Consider the following 22,393-nt stretch of genomic DNA (forward strand, 5'->3'; position numbering starts at 1 on the left):
GCCCCTGGTGATAAGTATTCAGCCCCTGGTGATAAGTATTCAGCCCCTGGTGATAAGTATTCAGCCCCAGGTGATAAGTATTCAGCCCCCGGTGATAAGTATTCAGCCCCTGGTGATAAGTATTCAGCCCCTGGTGATAAGTATTCAGCCCCTGGTGATAAGTATTCAGCTCCTGGTGATAAGTATTCAGCTCCCGGTGATAAGTATTCAGCCACTGGTGATAAGTATTCAGCCCCTGGTGATAAGTATTCAGCCCCCGGTGATAAGTATTCAGCCCCCGGTGATAAGTATTCAGCCCCTGGTGATAAGTATTCAGCCCCCGGGGATAAGTATTCAGCCCCTGGTGATAAGTATTCAGCCCCTGGTGATAAGTATTCAGCCCCTGGTGATAAGTATTCAGCCCCTGGTGATAAGTATTCAGCCCCCGGTGATAAGTATTCGGCCCCCGGTGATGAGTATTCGGCCCCTGGTGATAAGTATTCAGCTCCCGGTGATAAGTATTCATCCCCTGGTGATAAGTATTCAGCCCCTGGTGATAAGTATTCAGCTCCTGGTGATAAGTATTCAGCCACTGGTGATAAGTATTCAGCCCCCGGTGATAAGTATTCAGTCCCTGGTGATAAGTATTCAGCCCCTGGTGATAAGTATTCAGCCCCTGGTAATAAGTATTCAGCCCCTGGTGATGAGTATTCAGCTCCTGGTGATAAGTATTCAGCCACTGGTGATAAGTATTCAGCCCCCGGTGATAAGTATTCAGCCCCTGGTGATAAGTATTCAGCCCCCGGTGATAAGTATTCAGCCCCTGGTGATGAGTATTCAGCTCCTGGTGATAAGTATTCAGCTCCTGGTGATAAGTATTCAGCCCCCGGTGATAAGTATTCAACCCCTCCGGTGATAAGTATTCGGCCCCCGGTGATAAGTATTCAGTCCCTGGTGATAAGTATTCAGCCCCTGGTGATAAGTATTCAGCCCCTGGTGATAAGTATTCAGTCCCCGGTGGTAAGTATTCAGCCCCCGGTGATAAGTATTCAGCCCCTGGTGATAAGTATTCAGCTCCTGGTGATAAGTATTCAGCCCCTGGTGATAAGTATTCAGCCCCCGGTGATAAGTATTCAGCCCCTGGTGATAAGTATTCAGCCCCTGGTGATAAGTATTCAGCCCCCGATGATAAGTATTCTGCCCCAGGTGATAAGTATTCAGCCCCCGGTGATAAGTATTCAGCCCCCGGTGATAAGTATTCAGGCCCTGGTGATATGTATTCAGTCCCTGGTGATAAGTTTTCAGCTCCTGGTGATAAGTATTCAGGCCCTGGTGATATGTATTCAGTCCCTGGTGATAAGTATTCAGCTCCTGGTGATAAGTATTCAGGCCCTGGTGATAAGTATTCAGCCCCCGGTGATAAGTATTCAGCCCCCGGTGATAAGTATTCAGTCCCTGGTGATAAGTATTCAGCCCCTGGTGATAAGTATTCAGCCCCCGGTGATAAGTATTCTGCCCCAGGTGATAAGTATTCAGCCCCCAGTGATAAGTATTCAGCCCCCGGGGATAAGTATTCAGCCCCTGGTGATAAGTATTCAGCCCCCAGTGATAAGTATTCAGCCCCCGGTGATAAGTAATCAGCCCCCGGTGATAAGTATTCAGCCCCCGGTGATAAGTATTCAGCCCCCGGTGATAAGTATTCAGCTCCTGGTGATAAGTATTCAGCTCCTGGTGATAAGTATTCAGCCCCTGGTGATAAGTATTCAGCTCCTGGTGATAAGTATTCAGCCCCTGGTGATGAGTATTCAGCCCCCGGTGATAAGTATTCAGCCACTGGTGATAAGTATTCAGCCCCTGGTGATAAGTATTCAGCCCATGGTGATAAGAATTCAGCCCCCGGTGATAAGTATTTAGCCCTGGGTGATAAGTTTTTAGCTCCTGGTGATGAGTATTCAGCCCCCGGTGATAAGTATTCAGCCCCCGGTGATAAGTATTCAGCTCCTGGTGATAAGTATTCGGCCCCCGGTGATAAGTATTCAGCCCCCGGTGATAAGTATTCAGCCCCTGGTGATAAGTATTCAGCTCCCGGTGATAAGTATTCAGCCACTGGTGATAAGTATTCAGCCACCGGGGATAAGTATTCAGCCCCCGGTGATAAGTATTCAGCCCCTGGTGATGAGTATTCAGCCCCCGGTGATAAGTATTCAGTCCCTGGTGATAAGTATTCAGCCCCCGGTGATAAGTATTCAGCCCCTGGTGATAAGTATTCACCCCCCTGGTGATAAGTATTCAGCCCCTGGTGATAAGTATTCAGCCCCTGGTGATAAGTATTCAGCTCCCGGTGATAAGTATTCAGCCCCCGGTGATGAGTATTCAGCCCCTGGTGATAAGTATTCAGCCCCAGGTGATAAGTATTCAGCCCCCGGTGATGAGTATTCAGCCCCCGGTGATGAGTATTCAGCCCCTGGTGATGAGTATTCAGCCCCTGGTGATAAGTATTCAGCCCCTGGTGATAAGTATTCGGCCCCTGGTGACAAGAATTCAGCCCCCGGTGATAAGTATTTAGCCCCGGGTGATAAGTATTCAGCCCCTGGTGATAAGTATTCAGCCCCCGGTGATAAGTATTCAGCTCCTGGTGATAAGTATTCAGCCCCCGGTGATAAGTATTCAGCCCCCGGTGATAAGTATTCAGCCCCTGGTGATAAGTATTCAGCCCCCGGTGATAAGTATTCAGCTCCTGGTGATAAGTATTCAGCCCCCGGTGATAAGTATTCAGCCCCCGGTGATAAGTATTCAGCTCCTGGTGATAAGTATTCAGCCCCTGGTGATAAGTATTCAGCCCCCGGTGATAAGAATTCAGCCCCTGGTGATAAGTATTCAGCCCCTGGTGATAAGAATTCAGCCCCTGGTGATAAGTATTCAGCCCCTGGTGATAAGTATTCAGCCCCCGGTGATAAGTATTCAGCTCCCGGTGATAAGTATTTAGCCACCGGTGATAAGTATTCAGCCATCGGGGATAAGTATTCAGCCACCGGGGATAAGTATTCAGCCCCCGGTGATAAGTATTCAGCCCCCGGTGATAAGTATTCAGCCCCCGGTGATAAGTATTCAGCCACTGGTGATAAGTATTCAGCCCCTGGTGATAAGTATTCAGCCCATGGTGATAAGAATTCAGCCCCCGGTGATAAGTATTTAGCCCTGGGTGATAAGTTTTTAGCTCCTGGTGATGAGTATTCAGCCCCCGGTGATAAGTATTCAGCCCCCGGTGATAAGTATTCAGCTCCTGGTGATAAGTATTCGGCCCCCGGTGATAAGTATTCAGCCCCCGGTGATAAGTATTCAGCCCCTGGTGATAAGTATTCAGCTCCCGGTGATAAGTATTCAGCCACTGGTGATAAGTATTCAGCCACCGGGGATAAGTATTCAGCCCCCGGTGATAAGTATTCAGCCCCTGGTGATGAGTATTCAGCCCCCGGTGATAAGTATTCAGTCCCTGGTGATAAGTATTCAGCCCCCGGTGATAAGTATTCAGCCCCTGGTGATAAGTATTCACCCCCCTGGTGATAAGTATTCAGCCCCTGGTGATAAGTATTCAGCCCCTGGTGATAAGTATTCAGCTCCCGGTGATAAGTATTCAGCCCCCGGTGATGAGTATTCAGCCCCTGGTGATAAGTATTCAGCCCCAGGTGATAAGTATTCAGCCCCCGGTGATGAGTATTCAGCCCCCGGTGATGAGTATTCAGCCCCTGGTGATGAGTATTCAGCCCCTGGTGATAAGTATTCAGCCCCTGGTGATAAGTATTCGGCCCCTGGTGACAAGAATTCAGCCCCCGGTGATAAGTATTTAGCCCCGGGTGATAAGTATTCAGCCCCTGGTGATAAGTATTCAGCCCCCGGTGATAAGTATTCAGCTCCTGGTGATAAGTATTCAGCCCCCGGTGATAAGTATTCAGCCCCCGGTGATAAGTATTCAGCCCCTGGTGATAAGTATTCAGCCCCCGGTGATAAGTATTCAGCTCCTGGTGATAAGTATTCAGCCCCCGGTGATAAGTATTCAGCCCCCGGTGATAAGTATTCAGCTCCTGGTGATAAGTATTCAGCCCCTGGTGATAAGTATTCAGCCCCCGGTGATAAGAATTCAGCCCCTGGTGATAAGTATTCAGCCCCTGGTGATAAGAATTCAGCCCCTGGTGATAAGTATTCAGCCCCTGGTGATAAGTATTCAGCCCCCGGTGATAAGTATTCAGCTCCCGGTGATAAGTATTTAGCCACCGGTGATAAGTATTCAGCCATCGGGGATAAGTATTCAGCCACCGGGGATAAGTATTCAGCCCCCGGTGATAAGTATTCAGCCCCCGGTGATAAGTATTCAGCCCCCGGTGATAAGTATTCAGCTCCTGGTGATGAGTATTCAGCCCCTGGTGATAAGTATTCAGCTCCCGGTGATAAGTATTCATCCCCTGGTGATAAGTATTCAGCCCCTGGTGATAAGTATTCAGCTCCTGGTGATAAGTATTCAGCCACTGGTGATAAGTATTCAGCCCCCGGTGATAAGTATTCAGTCCCTGGTGATAAGTATTCAGCCCCTGGTGATAAGTATTCAGCCCCTGGTGATAAGTATTCAGCCCCTGGTAATAAGTATTCAGCCCCTGGTGATGAGTATTCAGCTCCTGGTGATAAGTATTCAGCCCCCGGTGATAAGTATTCAGCCCCTGGTGATAAGTATTCAGCCCCCGGTGATAAGTATTCAACCCCTGGTGATGAGTATTCAGCTCCTGGTGATAAGTATTCAGCACCTGGTGATAAGTATTCAGCCCCCGGTGATAAGTATTCAGCCCCCCGGTGATAAGTATTCGGCCCCCGGTGATAAGTATTCAGTCCCTGGTGATAAGTATTCAGCCCCTGGTGATAAGTATTCAGCCCCTGGTGATAAGTATTCAGTCCCCGGTGGTAAGTATTCAGCCCCCGGTGATAAGTATTCAGCCCCTGGTGATAAGTATTCAGCTCCTGGTGATAAGTATTCAGCCCCTGGTGATAAGTATTCAGCCCCCGGTGATAAGTATTCAGCCCCTGGTGATAAGTATTCAGCCCCTGGTGATAAGTATTCAGCCCCCGATGATAAGTATTCTGCCCCAGGTGATAAGTATTCAGCCCCCAGTGATAAGTATTCAGTCCCTGGTGATAAGTATTCAGCCCCTGGTGATAAGTATTCAGCCCCTGGTGATAAGTATTCAGCCCCTGGTGATAAGTATTCAGCCCCCGGTGATAAGTATTCAGTCCCTGGTGATAAGTATTCAGCCCCTGGTGATAAGTATTTAGCCCCCGGTGATAAGTATTCTGCTCCTGGTGATAAGTATTCAGCTCCTGGTGATAAGTATTCAGCCCCTGGTGATAAGTTTTCAGCTCCTGGTGATAAGTATTCAGGCCCTGGTGATATGTATTCAGTCCCTGGTGATAAGTATTCAGCTCCTGGTGATAAGTATTCAGGCCCTGGTGATAAGTATTCAGCCCCCGGTGATAAGTATTCAGCCCCCGGTGATAAGTATTCAGTCCCTGGTGATAAGTATTCAGCCCCTGGTGATAAGTATTCAGCCCCCGGTGATAAGTATTCTGCCCCAGGTGATAAGTATTCAGCCCCCAGTGATAAGTATTCAGCCCCCGGGGATAAGTATTCAGCCCCTGGTGATAAGTATTCAGCCCCCGGTGATAAGTATTCAGCCCCCGGTGATAAGTAATCAGCCCCCGGTGATAAGTATTCAGCCCCCGGTGATAAGTATTCAGCCCCTGGTGATAAGTATTCAGCTCCTGGTGATAAGTATTCAGCTCCTGGTGATAAGTATTCAGCCCCTGGTGATAAGTATTCAGCTCCTGGTGATAAGTATTCAGCCCCTGGTGATGAGTATTCAGCCCCCGGTGATAAGTATTCAGCCCCTGGTGATAAGTATTCAGCCCCCGGTGATAAGTATTCAGCCCCTGGTGATGAGTATTCAGCTCCCGGTGATAAGTATTCAGCCCCCGGTGATAAGTATTCAGCCCCCGGTGATAAGTATTCAGCCCCTGGTGATAAGTATTCAGCCCCCGGTGATAAGTATTCAGCCCCTGGTGATAAGAATTCAGCCCCCGGTGATAAGTATTTAGCCCCCGGTGATAAGTATTTAGCCCCGGGTGATAAGTATTCAGCCCCCGGTGATAAGTATTCAGCTCCTGGTGATAAGAATTCAGCCCCTGGTGATAAGTATTCAGCCCCTGGTGATAAGTATTCAGCCCCCGGTGATAAGTATTCAGCCCCCGGTGATAAGTATTTAGCCCCGGGTGATAAGTATTTAGCTCCTGGTGATGAGTATTCAGCCCCCGGTGATAAGTATTCAGCCCCCGGGGATAAGTATTCAGCCCCCGGTGATAAGTATTCAGCCCCCGGTGATGAGTATTCAGCCCCCGGTGATAAGTATTCAGCTCCCAGTGATAAGTATTCAGTCCCTGGTGATAAGTATTCAGCCCCCGGTGATAAGTATTCAGCCCCTGGTGATAAGTATTCACTCCCCTGGTGATAAGTATTCAGCCCCTGGTGATAAGTATTCAGCCCCTGGTGATAAGTATTCAGCCCCAGGTGATAAGTATTCAGCCCCAGTGATAAGAATTCAGCCCCCGGTGATGAGTATTCAGTCCCCGGTGATAAGTATTTAGCCCCGGGTGATAAGTATTCAGCCCCCGGTGATAAGTATTCAGCCACTGGTGATAAGTATTCAGCCCCTGGTGATAAGTATTCAGCCCATGGTGATAAGAATTCAGCCCCCGGTGATAAGTATTTAGCCCCCGGTGATAAGTATTCAGCCCCCGGTGATAAGTATTCAGCTCCCGGTGATAAGTATTCAGCCACTGGTGATAAGTATTCAGCCCCTGGTGATAAGTATTCAGCCCATGGGGATAAGAATTCAGCCCCCGGTGATAAGTATTCAGCCCCCGGTGATAAGTATTCAGCTCCCGGTGATAAGTATTCAGCCACTGGTGATAAGTATTCAGCCCCTGGTGATAAGTATTCAGCCCATGGGGATAAGAATTCAGCCCCCGGTGATAAGTATTTAGCCCTGGGTGATAAGTTTTTAGCTCCTGGTGATGAGTATTCAGCCCCCGGTGATAAGTATTCAGCCCCCGGTGATAAGTATTCAGCTCCTGGTGATAAGTATTCCGCCCCCGGTGATAAGTATTCAGCCCCCGGTGATAAGTATTCAGCTCCCGGTGATAAGTATTCAGCCACTGGTGATAAGTATTCAGCCACCGGGGATAAGTATTCAGCCCCCGGTGATAAGTATTCAGCCCCTGGTGATGAGTATTCAGCCCCCGGTGATAAGTATTCAGTCCCTGGTGATAAGTATTCAGCCCCCGGTGATAAGTATTCAGCCCCTGGTGATAAGTATTCACCCCCCTGGTGATAAGTATTCAGCCCCTGGTGATAAGTATTCAGCCCCTGGTGATAAGTATTCAGCTCCCGGTGATAAGTATTCAGCCCCCGGTGATGAGTATTCAGCCCCTGGTGATAAGTATTCAGCCCCAGGTGATAAGTATTCAGCCCCCGGTGATGAGTATTCAGCCCCCGGTGATGAGTATTCAGCCCCTGGTGATGAGTATTCAGCCCCTGGTGATAAGTATTCAGCCCCTGGTGATAAGTATTCGGCCCCTGGTGACAAGAATTCAGCCCCCGGTGATAAGTATTTAGCCCCGGGTGATAAGTATTCAGCCCCTGGTGATAAGTATTCAGCCCCCGGTGATAAGTATTCAGCTCCTGGTGATAAGTATTCAGCCACCGGGGATAAGTATTCAGCCCCCGGTGATAAGTATTCAGCCCCTGGTGATAAGTATTCAGCCCCCGGTGATAAGTATTCAGCCCCCGGTGATAAGTATTCAGCCCCCGGTGATAAGTATTCAGCCCCCGGTGATAAGTATTCAGCCCCTGGTGATAAGTATTCAGCCCCCGGTGATAAGTATTCAGCCCCCGGTGATACGTATTCAGCCCTTGGTGATGAGTATTCAGCCCCTGGTGATAAGTATTCAGCTCCTGGTGATAAGTATTCAGCCCCCGGTGATAAGTATTCAGCCCCCGGTGATAAGTATTCAGCCCCCGGTGATAAGTATTCAGCCCCCGGTGATAAGTATTCAGCTCCTGGTGATGAGTATTCAGCCCCTGCTGATAAGAATTCAGCCCCCGGTGATAAGTATTCAGCCCCCGGTGATACGTATTCAGCCCCCGGTGATAAGTATTCAGCCCCTGGTGATAAGTATTCAGCCCCTGGTGATAAGTATTCAGCCCCCGGTGATAAGTATTCAGCCCCCGGTGATAAGTATTCAGTCCCCGGTGATAAGTATTCAGCCCCTGGTGATAAGTATTCAGCCCCCGGTGATAAGTATTCAGCTCCTGGTGATAAGTATTCAGCCCCCGGTGATAAGTATTCAGCCCCCGGTGATAAGTATTCAGCCCCTGGTGATAAGTATTCAGCCCCCGGTGATAAGTATTCAGCCCCCGGTGATAAGTATTCAGCCCCCGGTGATAAGTATTCAGCCCCTGGTGATAAGTATTCAGCCCCCGGTGATAAGAATTCAGCCCCTGGTGATAAGTATTCAGCCCCTGGTGATAAGAATTCAGCCCCTGGTGATAAGTATTCAGCCCCTGGTGATAAGTATTCAGCCCCCGGTGATAAGTATTCAGCCCCCGGTGATAAGTATTCAGCCCCTGGTGATAAGTATTCAGCCCCCGGTGATAAGTATTCAGCTCCTGGTGATAAGTATTCAGCCCCCGGTGATAAGTATTCAGCCCCCGGTGATAAGTATTCAGCTCCTGGTGATAAGTATTCAGCCCCTGGTGATAAGTATTCAGCCCCCGGTGATAAGAATTCAGCCCCTGGTGATAAGTATTCAGCCCCTGATGATAAGAATTCAGCCCCTGGTGATAAGTATTCAGCCCCTGGTGATAAGTATTCAGCCCCCGGTGATAAGTATTCAGCCCCCGGTGATAAGTATTCAGCCCCCGGTGATAAGTATTCAGCCACCGGTGATAAGTATTCAGCCATCGGGGATAAGTATTCAGCCACCGGGGATAAGTATTCAGCCCCCGGTGATAAGTATTCAGCCCCCGGTGATAAGTATTCAGCCCCTGGTGATAAGTATTCAGCCCCCGGTGATAAGTATTCAGCCCCCGGTGATACGTATTCAGCCCCTGGTGATGAGTATTCAGCCCCTGGTGATAAGTATTCAGCTCCTGGTGATAAGTATTTAGCCCCCGGTGATAAGTATTCAGCCCCCGGTGATAAGTATTCAGCCCCCGGTGATAAGTATTCAGCCCCCGGTGATAAGTATTCAGCTCCTGGTGATGAGTATTCAGCCCCTGGTGATAAGAATTCAGCCCCCGGTGATAAGTATTCAGCCCCCGGTGATACGTATTCAGCCCCCGGTGATAAGTATTCAGCCCCCGGTGATAAGTATTCAGCCCCTGGTGATAAGTATTCAGCCCCTGGTGATAAGTATTCAGCCCCCGGTGATAAGTATTCAGCCCCCGGTGATAAGTATTCAGCCCCTGGTGATAAGTATTCAGCCACCGGGGATAAGTATTCAGCCCCCGGTGATAAGTATTCAGCCCCCGGTGATAAGTATTCAGCCCCTGGTGATAAGAATTTAGCCCCCGGTGATAAGTATTCAGCCCCCGGTGATAAGAATTTAGCCCCCGGTGATAAGTATTCAGCCCCTGGTGATAAGTATTCAGCCCCCGGTGATAAGTATTCAGCCCCCGGTGATAAGTATTCAGCTCCCGGTGATAAGTATTCAGCCCCCGGTGATGAGTATTGAGCCGCCGGTGATGAGTATTCGGCCCCTTTGCTCAGTGTTAAGTAGAAGCTTTGGAGCTGGTGCAGCCAGGAGTCTATCTGGGAATATGCAACAAGTTTTTCACACCTAGATTTGCGGATCCTTTGCCTCCTCCTTGCTGATCCTCTCCAGTTCCCTCAGGTTGGATGGTGAATGTTGGTAGAGGCCATTTTCAGGTCTCTCCAGAGCTGCTCCATTGGGTTTAGGTTCTGACCGGCTCTGGCTGGGCCGGTCAGGAATGGTCACAGAGATGCTCTGAAGCCTCTGCTGTGTTATTATAGCTGTGTGCTTAGGGTCATTGTCTTGTTGGAAGGTTTGGCCCAGTCTGAGGACCAGAGCATCTGGAAGAGGTTCTCATCCAGGATATCTCTGTACTTGGCCGCATTCATCTTTCCTTCCATTACTCCCAGTGGTCCTGTCCCTGCCCCCATAGCCTGATGCTGCCCCCTATGTGTCACTGCTGGGATTGTATTTGGCAGGAGATTAGCAATGCCTGGTTTTCTCCACCGCTTAAAGTTGAATCTTCATCTCATCAGTCCAGAGAATCTTATTCCTCATAGTCTGGGATGCTTCATGTGTTTTGCACACGGCAGCTTTCATATGTCTTGCACTGAGGAGAAGCCTCCAGACTGCTGGAGGCTACAGTGATAGGTGACTCCATTCTCCCTACTGCATCTCTGGAGCTCACCCATAGTGATCTTGGGGCTGTTTTTTAACTCTCTCACCAAGGTTCTTCTCCCATGATTGCTTAGTTTGGGTGGACAACCCGGTTGTGGTTGTCCCAAACCTCTTCCATTTAAGGATTATGGAGGCAACTTATGAGAGTGCTGCAGAAATTATTTTGTAACCTTGGTCAGATCTGTGCCTTGCCAAAATTCTGTATCTGAGCTCCTTGGGCAGTTCCTTAGACTTCATGATTCTCATCTGCTCTGACATGCACTGTGAGCTGTAAGGTCTTATATAGACAGGTGTGCGCCTTTTCCTAATCAAGTACGATCAGTTTAATGAAATGAAGGAGTAGAATCATCTCAAGGAAGATCAGAAGGAAATGGACAGCATGTGAGTGAAATATGAGTCACAGCAAAGGGTCTGAGTACTTATGACCATGTGATATATCAGCTTTTCTTGTTTATTAAATTAGCAAAAAGATCTTCATTTCTCTCTTTTTCTGTAAAGATGGGGGCAAAGTGCACAATAATGAGCAGAACAAAGAACTGGCTGCAATGAAACAAAGAGTAAAAAAGGGTCTGAATACTTTCCATACCTACTGTACACTCACATTAACAAAGCAGTCATGTGTTTTCACCTTTTTTTGGTGGCTCCTCATTGGGGAACAAAGGATATCATGAAAGTGAATTTTGTCTTTGCCCCCATCAAGCATCTAATAGACATCACATGGCCATCGGGTCCAGCAGAATAATGTAGATTTGGGCAATATTAGTCTCATGTGTATGGCAACTTTTTTTTTGAGAGATGTGACTTATCTGATGGGTGATGTGAAAGTTATTTTCTATTTCCTGACAAACTATCGAAGTCTTTAGAATAGATTTTCCAGATACCACGTGCAATCCTCAAAAAAAGTGGACTCTTAAACATTTTGAGCCTTTGTACAGTCTTTGGAATTTGGAATCCCCATTGATGGAATCCATGCTGCCATAGATGTCCATAAGCATTTGTTCCCTGCAGTGGCCACTACAGGAGAGATGTATTACTACATGCTGACCACTCAAACATGGACATAACCCTCGAGTTCTAAGTCTCGCTGTGTGATACATTGTATTGTGAGGTCTCTCTGAAGACTCTCTATTTTCCGTGAGACCCTTATTGACCTCATATTGACAGACATTGCACATCCCTGGAGAGAGAGAAGTCTATTATTACAGATGAGAAGGATACATATTTAATCAGGGTATGTGTGAGAGTCTCCGGGCTGCAGACACTGATAAACAGCGAGATGTGAATAAGGGTGAAGGATCTGATTATTGTCATTGTGCATCTATCAATCTCTAGCACTTTGCTTGATGCAGCTGGTCAGAGAAGAAAGCAATATCCGTGCCAGTATTAAAATTCAGAGGAGGGGCAGGTGGGGGGGGGGGGGGTGACTGAAGACAAGAGAGCAAATTATTCATAACCCATGTGACTGTATGATTCCCTACAGCCGATCGAGGAATGCAACGGTCCCATGACCCCAAATAATACTGGGGAGAAGCCGACGATTCCAGACGAACCAGGTAAGACTCCCCCCCCCCCCCCCCCAACAAGTCCTTGTTGGCCCTGGACCCCCTTCATTTATTTCTTGATTATTTACAGTGTTCACTTTCATTTATTTTTATTTTTTGTTCCAAATATTTTGATAAACCAAATGAATCATGTTGGATCTAAAATGTTTTTGAGTATTATTGTTTATCAATAGCCGACGTGTTAGATAGCGAGACATATGGTCAACTCGTATGACTTCTCAATGATTTATGGTTGGTTAGGGGTGTCTATTCTTCTATCAGGGTTCTCAGGGACCAGAATAATAGGGGATGAAGCCAAAAATCTAGCTCTGCTCTCTTGGTCCAAACCTAGGCCCAACTCCTATTCAAGTGGACAGTAGCTCACCAGCTGTAACACAGCTCAGGTACTATGCAAGGATCACAACTGGTCTACCTGATCCATTATCTAGATATTTTGGGATAACATTCTGGTAGAATTATTTTGGGACCCCATCGATCTGGTATTGATCCCTGGAAAACCCCTTTAAAGTTAAAGTAATATTACTCTGGGGGAGCTGCTTGTTCAGTGTCTTGAAAAAGTTAAAGACCCTTAAAGGAAATCTATCCCGAAAGTCCATCATGATAAACCAGGGACACACAAAGACCCAGGGACTGTGACTGTGGTTTCTTCTCATATTTGTTATCCATGGCCTCCTTCCTTCTAATATCAATTTTTATCATTATGCTAATGAGCCAGGAGGGCTCTGAGGCGTTGCTACACCTGCACAGGCTGTCAAACTGTCTACCCCTGCTCCCTCAGCACTGTGTACAGTGTAACATTCTGTGAAGCTAAAGCACAGAGTGAGCCTTCGGGCTCATTAGCATTATTTTAAAAGTAGATTTTAGAAGGAAAAGGCCATGGGTAGCAAATATAAGAAGATACCACAGTCCCGCTGCCGGGATCTATGAGTAATGTCCCTGGTTTATCATGATGGATTTTGATGGTAGATTTCCTTTAGAGAATATCCACAGTATGTCTATAGGTGGCTGATTGGTGCTATACATTGTGCTGGGGTGGAGATGAAGAGCATTTGTTCTTTGCTATTTTGTTCCTTTGGATTTCGTTTTCAATTTTGTTTTTTAGAAAGTTGCTGCAAGAGGTTCCGTTCTTCACTTTCAAGAGTCTTCTGTAGTCAGGAGGAGGAGGAGAAACCTCAAAATGCTCCCCAGGTCAGTGGGAATATGGCAGGATGGAACATTTTATGGAATGATTTTGTTACAAAGGTTACTAACCTATAGGATGCACATACTGCACCATAGAGGCAGATCAGGCGGCTGATATGGGGCCCTTGGAGAAAGGGTCTTAGTCAAGTTGGTCCCATCCAACAATACAGGACCCGGGGGCACTACTTGGCTACCAAACAAGAGAAAAAACATGGAAAAGGGGAAACTTAAAGGGAACCTGTCACCAGGAGAGCCATTTTTAGCACTCCCCCAGTCCCCACAGAGCATTGTACATACACTGCCAAAGTGTTTTTGTATAAAAAATAGGTTTTACAGAAAAAAAAGTTATGTTATATTATACCTTTTATTAGCATCTGCTGTGTGACTAGGCGGTTGCCAATTGGGAGGGGCTGGAAAGGAGCAGTTCCCCCCCACCCTTGGGAAACATGTGACCTTTTCAAATACATGAATAACTCCCAACACTCGGGATTGGCTGTAGAGGAGCAGGGGGCGTCTCTAAGCCCAGTGATGGGTGTTTTCATATATTTGAAAAGGTCACATGGAGTAGCTGTTTCCCAAGTGTGGGGGGGAACTGCTCCTTTCCAGCCCCTCCCATTTGGCAACTGCCTAGTCACACTGTAAATGCTAATGAAACGTACAATATAACATAACTTTTTTTTCTGTAAAACCAATTTTTAATACAAAAACACTTGGGGAGGAGTGCTAAACATGGGTCTCCTGGTGACAGGTTCCCTTTAAAGACAAATACCAGATTCTTCGATCATGATTGGCACCATTTTAATTTGTGCTATTTTGGGGTATTTTATAACACCATAGCTTTAGAGTATTGTGGCTCCTCAATGTGGCATCAATGGAGCCTAAACCTCATAAGTAGATCAGCACCAAAGAGTCGCCTACTGTAGAAGGCCGTGTAGCTTCTAGGGGGCCGATAGAATGAGGATAACCTATTATAGTACTAATGATTGCCCAGACTTTCCTCTCCAGAAGAATTGTATTGCTAATAAACAGAGGGGTATACAATTGGATTTAGGGTCTTTGAAGGAGTCTGTAGGGAAAGACAAACACTGGGAACTTCTGATGCCATAGACATATAATGAAATGTTCCTCAAAACCTACATGGAGAAACATGAAGTTATGGACAAAACACTAAAGTAAAACTTCTTTTCTTTGTATAGGAACCTGATATTGAAGACACAATGACACCAGAAGAGGTGAGAACCATGTAGTCATGTTATGTCCTTCTGGTCAATCTTCTAGGAGCAACAGCCCATCTCATGGTACGATGCAGGGCAGATACTTGCTTAGTCGTCCCTGGTTGTAAGGGCCACTGGATGGAGGACTCAAATTTGACCCAAGTTTCAAAAATAAGTCAAAAGTGCAAATGGTATAAGGATAGAGAACAATGACTAGATAGCTGAGGTCCAGGGCTGAGAACATCTAGAGGATATGGAGTTTAAGGGAGATGTTACCCTACTGTCTGTATTTATGGATTGACCCTTGAAGATAGAGTCTATTGATGACAATAATCCCAATGGGTGACTCCACAGTGTGACCCTACTTAGATCATGTGACCCTAGTCCAACTCAAGTTGGAACAAAAAAGAGATTCTTCATGGAGCGACACAATTCATCTCTTTGACCATAACACTCCCAGGCATGATACTGATTCACTTTGGTGGAAACAGTCAATAATCAATAAGAACATTTTCCCTTGTCAGATAGCGGTCTGGGAGCAGCAGGAGCTTGGGAAGGTGGCCATCTTCGATAGCTGTCTCATCGACCCGTCTCCGTTTCAGCTTGTGGAGAGGACGTCCCTACATAAGGTATATCACATGTATCAATACCACCTGTGCTATCCATTGTTACTGTTACTATATGTTCTTTGTTATAACCAAACCCTTTGCTACTACATGGAAACCATCACCAAGCAGGCTAGGCTCTGCTGGCGAATCTTATATTTGCTTCATTTTCTGGATAATTTTTGGTTTGTTCTCCCTCCTTGAACACCCTAATAGTCTGATTGAACACCTGATACCCCCACTCTTATAAGTGTAACATAGGAAGATAACCAGATTTGACAGCAGCAACTTGATGATGGTTTCCTCAAAGCAAAATATATTTGTGACTTTTTTTGTACTTTTTGAAGCTCGCCATTGACTAGTTTTCTGCAGTGTTCCTTGAGTTATCACCTGAATCCAGAAGTGAAAGTTGCGACTAGAGATGAGCGAACATGCTCGTCCGAGCTTGATGCTCGGTCGAGCATTAGGGTACTCGAAACTGCTCGTTGCTCGGACGAATACTTCGCCCGCTCGAGAAAATGGCAGCTCCCGCCGTTTTGCTTTTTGGCGGCCAGAAACAGAGCCAATCACAAGCCAGGAGACTCTGCACTCCACCCAGCATGACGTGGTACCCTTACACGTCGATAGCAGTGGTTGGCTGGCCAGATCAGGTGACCCTGGGATAGACTAGCCGCTGCCCGCGCTGCTCGGATCATTCTGTGTCTGGATGCCGCTAGGGAGAGAGCTGCTGCTGCTCAGGGAAAGCGTTAGGGTGTTCTATTAGCTTACTGTTAGGCAGGAGTGATTCTACAACAACCCAACAGCCCTTCTTAGGGCTACAATAACGTTATACTTTTTTTTTTTTATTTGCAGCTAGTACCATATTGTGAGGAATTTGCAGGGGGACTTGCTACCGTTGTGTTTAGCTCTTAGTGACACACATATCCACCTCAAACACCAAAGTGGGAAAATTTATTAGGGGTTGGATTTCAATTAGGCACAGTCTGCCATTTACTTTTTATTTTACGTTTATTTTTTCATAACTCAGTGTCATCTCATCTGGCATAGTAGTGTGCTTTCATACTTGGCTAGAAAATAGCCATAGGAGAATCCAAAACGGCTTACTTACGCCTACAGTAGCGTTCTATATATTTGATTTCTGGTTGATCTGCTGGTGGCTGTACTTGCTGCAGTGCATCTACTAGCAAATTGTGAGCAATTTGTAGTGAGACTTGCGACCGCTGTGTTTTGCGCTTAGTGACGCACATATCCATCGCAAAGACCGAAGTGGGAAAATTTATTAGGGGTTGGATTTCAATTAGGCACAGTCTGCCATTTTTCCTTTTTTATTTTACGTTTATTTTGTTTAATAACTCAGCGTCATCTCATCTGGCATAGTAGTGTGCTTTCATACTTGGCTAGAAAATAGCCATAGCAATAGGATAGCATCGTTTGGTTTTAAAAACTAAAAAACACAAAAAAAACCAAAAAAAACACAAAAAAAAGTAAAAAAAAAATTAAAGTTATAACTCTCATTTTCAAAATGTTTAACCCGAGGGCTAGGGGTAGAGGACAAGGGCGGGGACGTGGGCGTCCAACTACTGCAGGGGTCAGAGGCCGTGGTCCTGGGCGGGGTGAGACACCACCTGCTTATGAGGGAGCAGGGGAACGCCGCAGAGCTACACTCCCTAGGTTCATGTCTGAAGTTACTGGGACTCGTGGTAGAGCACTGTTGAGGCCAGAACAGTGCGAACAGGTGATGTCGTGGATTGCCGACAATGCTTCGAGCAATTTGTCCACCAGTCAGTCTTCCACGCAGTCCACCCATGTCACCGAAATCGGCACTCCTCCAGCTCCTGCACCTCAGCCTCCTCCCCCCCAGTCTGCCCCCTCCCAGGAAAATTTGCCATTTGAACCGGCATACTCTGAGGAACTGTTTTCTGGACCCTTCCCACAGTCACAAACCACTTGTCCGGTTGCTGCTGAGCAATTTTCCGATGCCCAGGTTTTCCACCGGTCGCAGTCTGTGGGTGATGATGACCTTCTTGACGTAGTGGAAGAAGTGTCTAAAGAGGTGTCCGACGATGAGGAGACACGGTTGTCAGACAGTGGGGAAGTTGTTGTCAGGGCAGGAAGTCCGAGGGGGGAGCAGACTGAGGGATCGGAGGATGATGAGGTGACAGACCCAAGCTGGGTTGATAGGCCGGGTGAACACAGTGCTTCTGAGACAGAGGAGAGTCCTCGACCAGAACAGGTTGGAAGAGGCAGTGGTGGGGCCAGACGGAGAGGCAGGGCCAGAGCTGGTGCATCAGCGCCAAATGTGTCAACTAGTGAAGCTCCCGTGGCGAGGGCTCTTGCGGTGAGGGCTAGATTTTCAGAAGTCTGGAGGTTCTTTAAGGAAACACCGGATGACCGACGGACTGTGGTGTGCAATATTTGCCAAACCAGGCTCAGCAGGGGTTCCACCACTACTAGCTTAACTACCACCAGTATGCGCAGGCATATGAATGCTAAACACCCCACTCAGTGGCAACAAGCCCTTTCACCTCCGGCCGTGCACACCACTGCTCCTTCCCCTGTGTCAGCTGATAGTCAGCCCCCTGCCCAGGACCCTGCCACAAAAACCCCATAGTCGCCTCCACGATCCTCCACAGCATCCACCAGCGTTCAGCTCTCCATACCCCAGACGCTGGAGCGGAAACGCAAATATAGTGCAACCCACCCGCACGCCCAAGCCCTTAATGTCCACATCTCCAGATTGCTTAGCCTGGAGATGCTGCCCTATAGGCTAGTAGAGACCGAGGCCTTTCGCAACCTCATGGCGGCGGCCGCCCCTCGGTATTCGGTCCCCAGCCGCCACTACTTTTCCCGATGTGCCGTCCCAGCCCTGCACCAGCACGTGTCAGACAACATCATCCGTGCCCTGACCAACGCCGTTTCTGACAAGGTCCACCTGACCACGGACACGTGGACGAGTGCTGCCGGGCAGGGCCACTATATATCGCTGACGGCACATTGGGTTAACTTGGTGGAGGCTGGGACCGAGTCTGACCCTGGGGCTGGTCATATACTGCCGACGCGGGATTGCGGGGCCTACCTCGGTCCAGGTGTTTCAGGCCTACAAAATCTTTCCACTCTCATCCCTGCAGAGGAAAGGAGTGTGAGAATGCATGAATACCAGCAGGCCCTGGTGCACAAGCTGAAACAGTATTTCCCTTCTGACAGCGCTAGCGGCAGAGTGCGTAGTTCTGCGGGACAAGTAGCGAGGGAGAGTAGGCGAGCAGGCAGCTTGTCCAGCACTGGCAAGGGTACGCTTTACAAGGCTTTTGCCAGCTTTATGTCACCCCAGCAAGACACTGTCACCTGTCCCCAGTCTCAGCAGAGTAGGGCTGATCTTTACAGAAAGATGGTGAGGGAGTACGTAGCTGACCATACCATCATCCTAAATGATCACACAGCTCCCTACAACTACTGGGTTTCAAAGCTGGACATGTGGCACGAACTGGCGCTGTACGCCTTGGAGGTTCTTGCCTGCCCTGCCGCTAGCGTCTTGTCCGAGCGGGTTTTCAGTGCAGCTGGTGGCATCATCACCGATAAGCGTACACGCCTGTCGACTGACAGCGCTGACAGGCTGACGCTTATTAAGATGAATAAAGCATGGATTTCTCATAATTTCCAATCTCCACCAGGTGAAGGAAGCTCAACCTGAATAATTGATCCACTCCTCCTCCTCCTCATTTTCCTCCTTCTCCTCCTCTTTGTACAGTAAAGCAGAGGAAACTGGCTATTTTTTGACAGGGCCCACTGGCTCTAGCTATAGTACTTTATGCATTTAATTTTTCTGGAGGGCCACCTACCCGGTCCTCTGTTCTAAAAAATTTTTGGGAGTGCCACATACAGGCACTCAATCTATTCAATTTTTCTGGAGGGCCACCTACCCGCTCCTCTGTTTTAAACAATTTTTGGGAGTGCCACATACAGGCACTCAATCTATTCAATTTTTCTGGAGGGCCACCTACCCGCTCCTCTGGTTTGAAAAGTTTTTTGGACTGCCACATACAGGCACTCAATCTATTAAATTTTTCTGGAGGGCCACCTACCTGCTCCTCTGGTTTGAAAACTTTTTTGGACTGCCACATACAGGCACTCAATCTATTTCATTTTTCTGGAGGGCCACCTACCTGCTCCTCTGGTTTGAAAACTTTTTTGGACTGCCACATACAGGCACTATCCAAATTAAATTGTCTCCATAGCAGCCTCCACACGTTGTCTCCATTGCTACCTCCAAACGAGGTGTGTCAGGCAGAAATTTGGGTTGTTTTCATGGATTCCACATCAAAGTTGTTAACTTTGTCGCCACCCTGCTGTGTTATCCACAAAATATACTGGCAAACTTTTATCATTTACCAATATTATTTCAGCGCTTCTTGCGCATCTGTTTACATTCCCCTCACCCGCCATATCCTAAACTTATAAGAACGCTACTACACTTGATCTTATACAAAAGGTTCTTAGAAGTGCTGTTTGGGGAGTAGCCTAGAGACAGGGGCTTGGATTGGCGAAAGCTCACCTGGCAGCGGAGCGCCAGCTCCATGCGCATCATGCGCTTCTTGTGCATCTGTTTACATTCCCCTCACCCGCCATATCCCAAACTTATAAGAACGCTACTACACTTGATCTTATACAAAAGGTTCTTAGAAGTGCTGTTTGGGGAGTAGCCTAGCCTGCTCTCTAGCCTGCCTCTGCATGCCGTCCCCTATAGTGTCAGGGTCAATTATTGGATGTTTTAGATGCTATCTAGCTTCATTCTGTCACTCTGTCATGGCCATGCTGTTGCCCATACTTTTGGCATAATGGTGCGATTAAGCAGCCTCAGAGGCATCCATGCATGCTGCCCCTGCTGTTTCCTGTCCATTTCCGTGGTGTTTCCATCCTTTTCTGAGGTTCCCAGGTGTTTGGCCAAGCTTCCCTGTGCAGAGCCTTGGTCCCCTTGAAAAATGCTCGAGTCTCCCATTGACTTCAATGGGGTTCGTTATTCGAGACGAGCACTCGAGCATCGGGAAAAGTTCGTCTCGAATAACGAGTACCCGAGCATTTTAGTGCTCGCTCATCTCTAGTTGCGACTTTTTTGAAAAGTTACCAAAAAGTCGCAAATTTTTGTGCAAATCTATGGCTGCCCCAACCTGATTTTTGAAGACTTTTTGCGAATTTTGGATTAAAAAGTATCAAATTCACTAAGGACTAAACGGCACATGTATCAATAAGGAAAAAACAGTAAGATACATCTGACCAGCAGAAAAGCCAAGAAAAGTCCCAAAAAACAGTCAGGCAAAGCCGGACTTACGATACATGTGCCCCAACGTATCGCAAAAAAAAGTAAATACCTTAACTTAATGGGGGTCATTTACTAAGGGCCCGATTCGCGTTTTCCCGACGTGTTACCCGAATATTTCCGATTTGCGCCGATTTTCCCTGTATTGCCCCGGGTTTTTGGCGCACGCGATCGGATTGTGGCGCATCGGCGCCGCCATGCAAGCGACGGAAATGGGGGGGGGGGGCGAACGAAAGCCCAACGGATTGGGAAAAACCGCTGCATTTAAAAAAAAAAAAAGTGTCTCTGGACATGTGCTTACCTTCACCCACGATGGCTCGGTGAACTCCTGTGCGTTCTGATGGTCTTCAGCGCAGCAGCGACACCTGGTGGACGTCGGAGGAACTACCTTAGTGAATCCCGGCCGGACCTGAATCCACCGCAGAGAACGCGCCGCTGGATCGCGAATGGACCGGGTAAGTAAATCTGCCCCACTGTTTCCTATTGATTCTACATTTAAATTTACTACCCCATTAATTTACTATTAGTATTGTTCGTCCTTTTGGATTCCTGCTTCATGAATAGAATCCCAGAGTTGCAGTAAACTCTGACACTAACTCAAGCTTGTCTATGAATATTAGGGAGTCCATCAGTAAAGCTCATCTAGTACAGGCAGTCCCCGGGTTACATACAAGATAGGGTCTGGAGGTTTGTTCTTAAGTTGAATTTGTATGTAAGTCGAAACTGTATATTTTATAATGGAAGTTCTAGACAATTTTTTTTCTTTTGCCCCAGTGACAATTGGAGTTTCAAAATTTTTGGTGTAATTGGACCAAGAATTATCAATAAAGCTTCATTACAGGCATCTTACAGCTGATCATTGCAGTCTGGGACTATAGTAAAGCATCCAGAGAGCTTCACCAGAGGTCACAGTGGGCAGAGGGGTCCGTCTGTAACTATGGGTTGTCTGTAAGTCGGGTGTCCTTAAGTAGGGGACCGCCTGTATTTGTTATGAGAATATTCATAGTATATTCATAGGTTATAAACTGGAGAGTTAAAACTTTTGTGTAATTTTTGAAATTTTTAATGAAATTTTTAAATGTTTTGGTTTTTTTTTTTCCAGACGCACACGCTCTTCTCTCTTCTCGGCCTCAGCCAGGCGTATATCACTAGTGGAGGAAAGCTGAGAGGAGTCATCGCTCTGAAAGAGGTGAGAGAAAGATTAGAGGGGCGACAGTGAGAGCGGTAAACAAGGGTCGTAATATGATTACAGCTAAAAATATTCTGACTGCCGCACTCAGCATTGACATTCGGCTTCTACTCCAGTCACATCTAGAGCTGTATTCAAAATTCTACTGGCTACCCCAATAACACTGGATCCCACGGTCTAATACATCATGCCAGATATCGGATTACTACATCGTATTACCATGTTCTCTCCAGATCTCCAGTGTTATGGACCTGGTGCCATCAGAGATGTGACCCTGGGAGACCCCGGGTGGTGGTACAGGAGAGGGTCATGGCACAAATGGGAGTTTTATGAGAGGTGTTTGGATAAATATATTCTGACCTTTTATATTTATAATATCAGCCCTCAGACCCTTAAATTATTATCAAACCCTATACAAGGTGCGCTAAACATATACAGACGCCTTATAGTAATATCAGGCCCCTTGTGTTAATACCAGACCTTTATACTAGAGTATAAAACCTCCAATAGTCTCCTAAATTACTTTGAGGCCCCACTCCATAATTTATATTAATATCAGATTAATATCAGACCCCAAACCCCTGATTTAACATCAGACCCCATACCAGACCCCTGATTTAATATCAGACCCCACACCAGACCCTTGATTTAATATCAGACCCCACACCAGACCCTTAATATCAATCCCCACACCTAACCCCGATTTAATCAGACCCCACACCAGCACGTATTTTAATATCACAGCCCACACCAGACCCTGATGTAATATTAGTCCCCAAACCAGCCCCCTGATTTAATATCAGACCCCAAAACAGCGCCAT

General features: G+C 47.2%; 1 protein-coding gene and 1 long non-coding RNA gene across 3 annotated transcripts in view; one reads left to right on the forward strand and one right to left on the reverse strand.

Annotated features, from left to right (window-relative positions):
* CLCN1 (chloride voltage-gated channel 1) overlaps positions 1-22,393 on the forward strand; it is a 107,651-nt gene that overhangs the window by 79,424 nt on the left and 5,834 nt on the right. For both annotated transcript variants that reach the window (XM_072130166.1, XM_072130165.1), the window contains exons 18-22: positions 11,990-12,062; positions 13,174-13,259; positions 14,450-14,485; positions 14,992-15,096; positions 21,486-21,572. In XM_072130166.1, coding sequence (XP_071986267.1) covers positions 11,990-12,062; positions 13,174-13,259; positions 14,450-14,485; positions 14,992-15,096; positions 21,486-21,572 — 387 coding nt within the window. The remainder of the gene's footprint in view (positions 1-11,989; positions 12,063-13,173; positions 13,260-14,449; positions 14,486-14,991; positions 15,097-21,485; positions 21,573-22,393) is intronic.
* LOC140106014 (uncharacterized) overlaps positions 1-22,393 on the reverse strand; it is a 340,407-nt gene that overhangs the window by 23,355 nt on the left and 294,659 nt on the right. The window lies entirely within an intron of this gene.

Source organism: Engystomops pustulosus, chromosome 11 (assembly GCF_040894005.1).
Source record: "Engystomops pustulosus chromosome 11, aEngPut4.maternal, whole genome shotgun sequence".
In the NCBI taxonomy this organism is placed as follows: domain Eukaryota; kingdom Metazoa; phylum Chordata; class Amphibia; order Anura; family Leptodactylidae; genus Engystomops; species Engystomops pustulosus.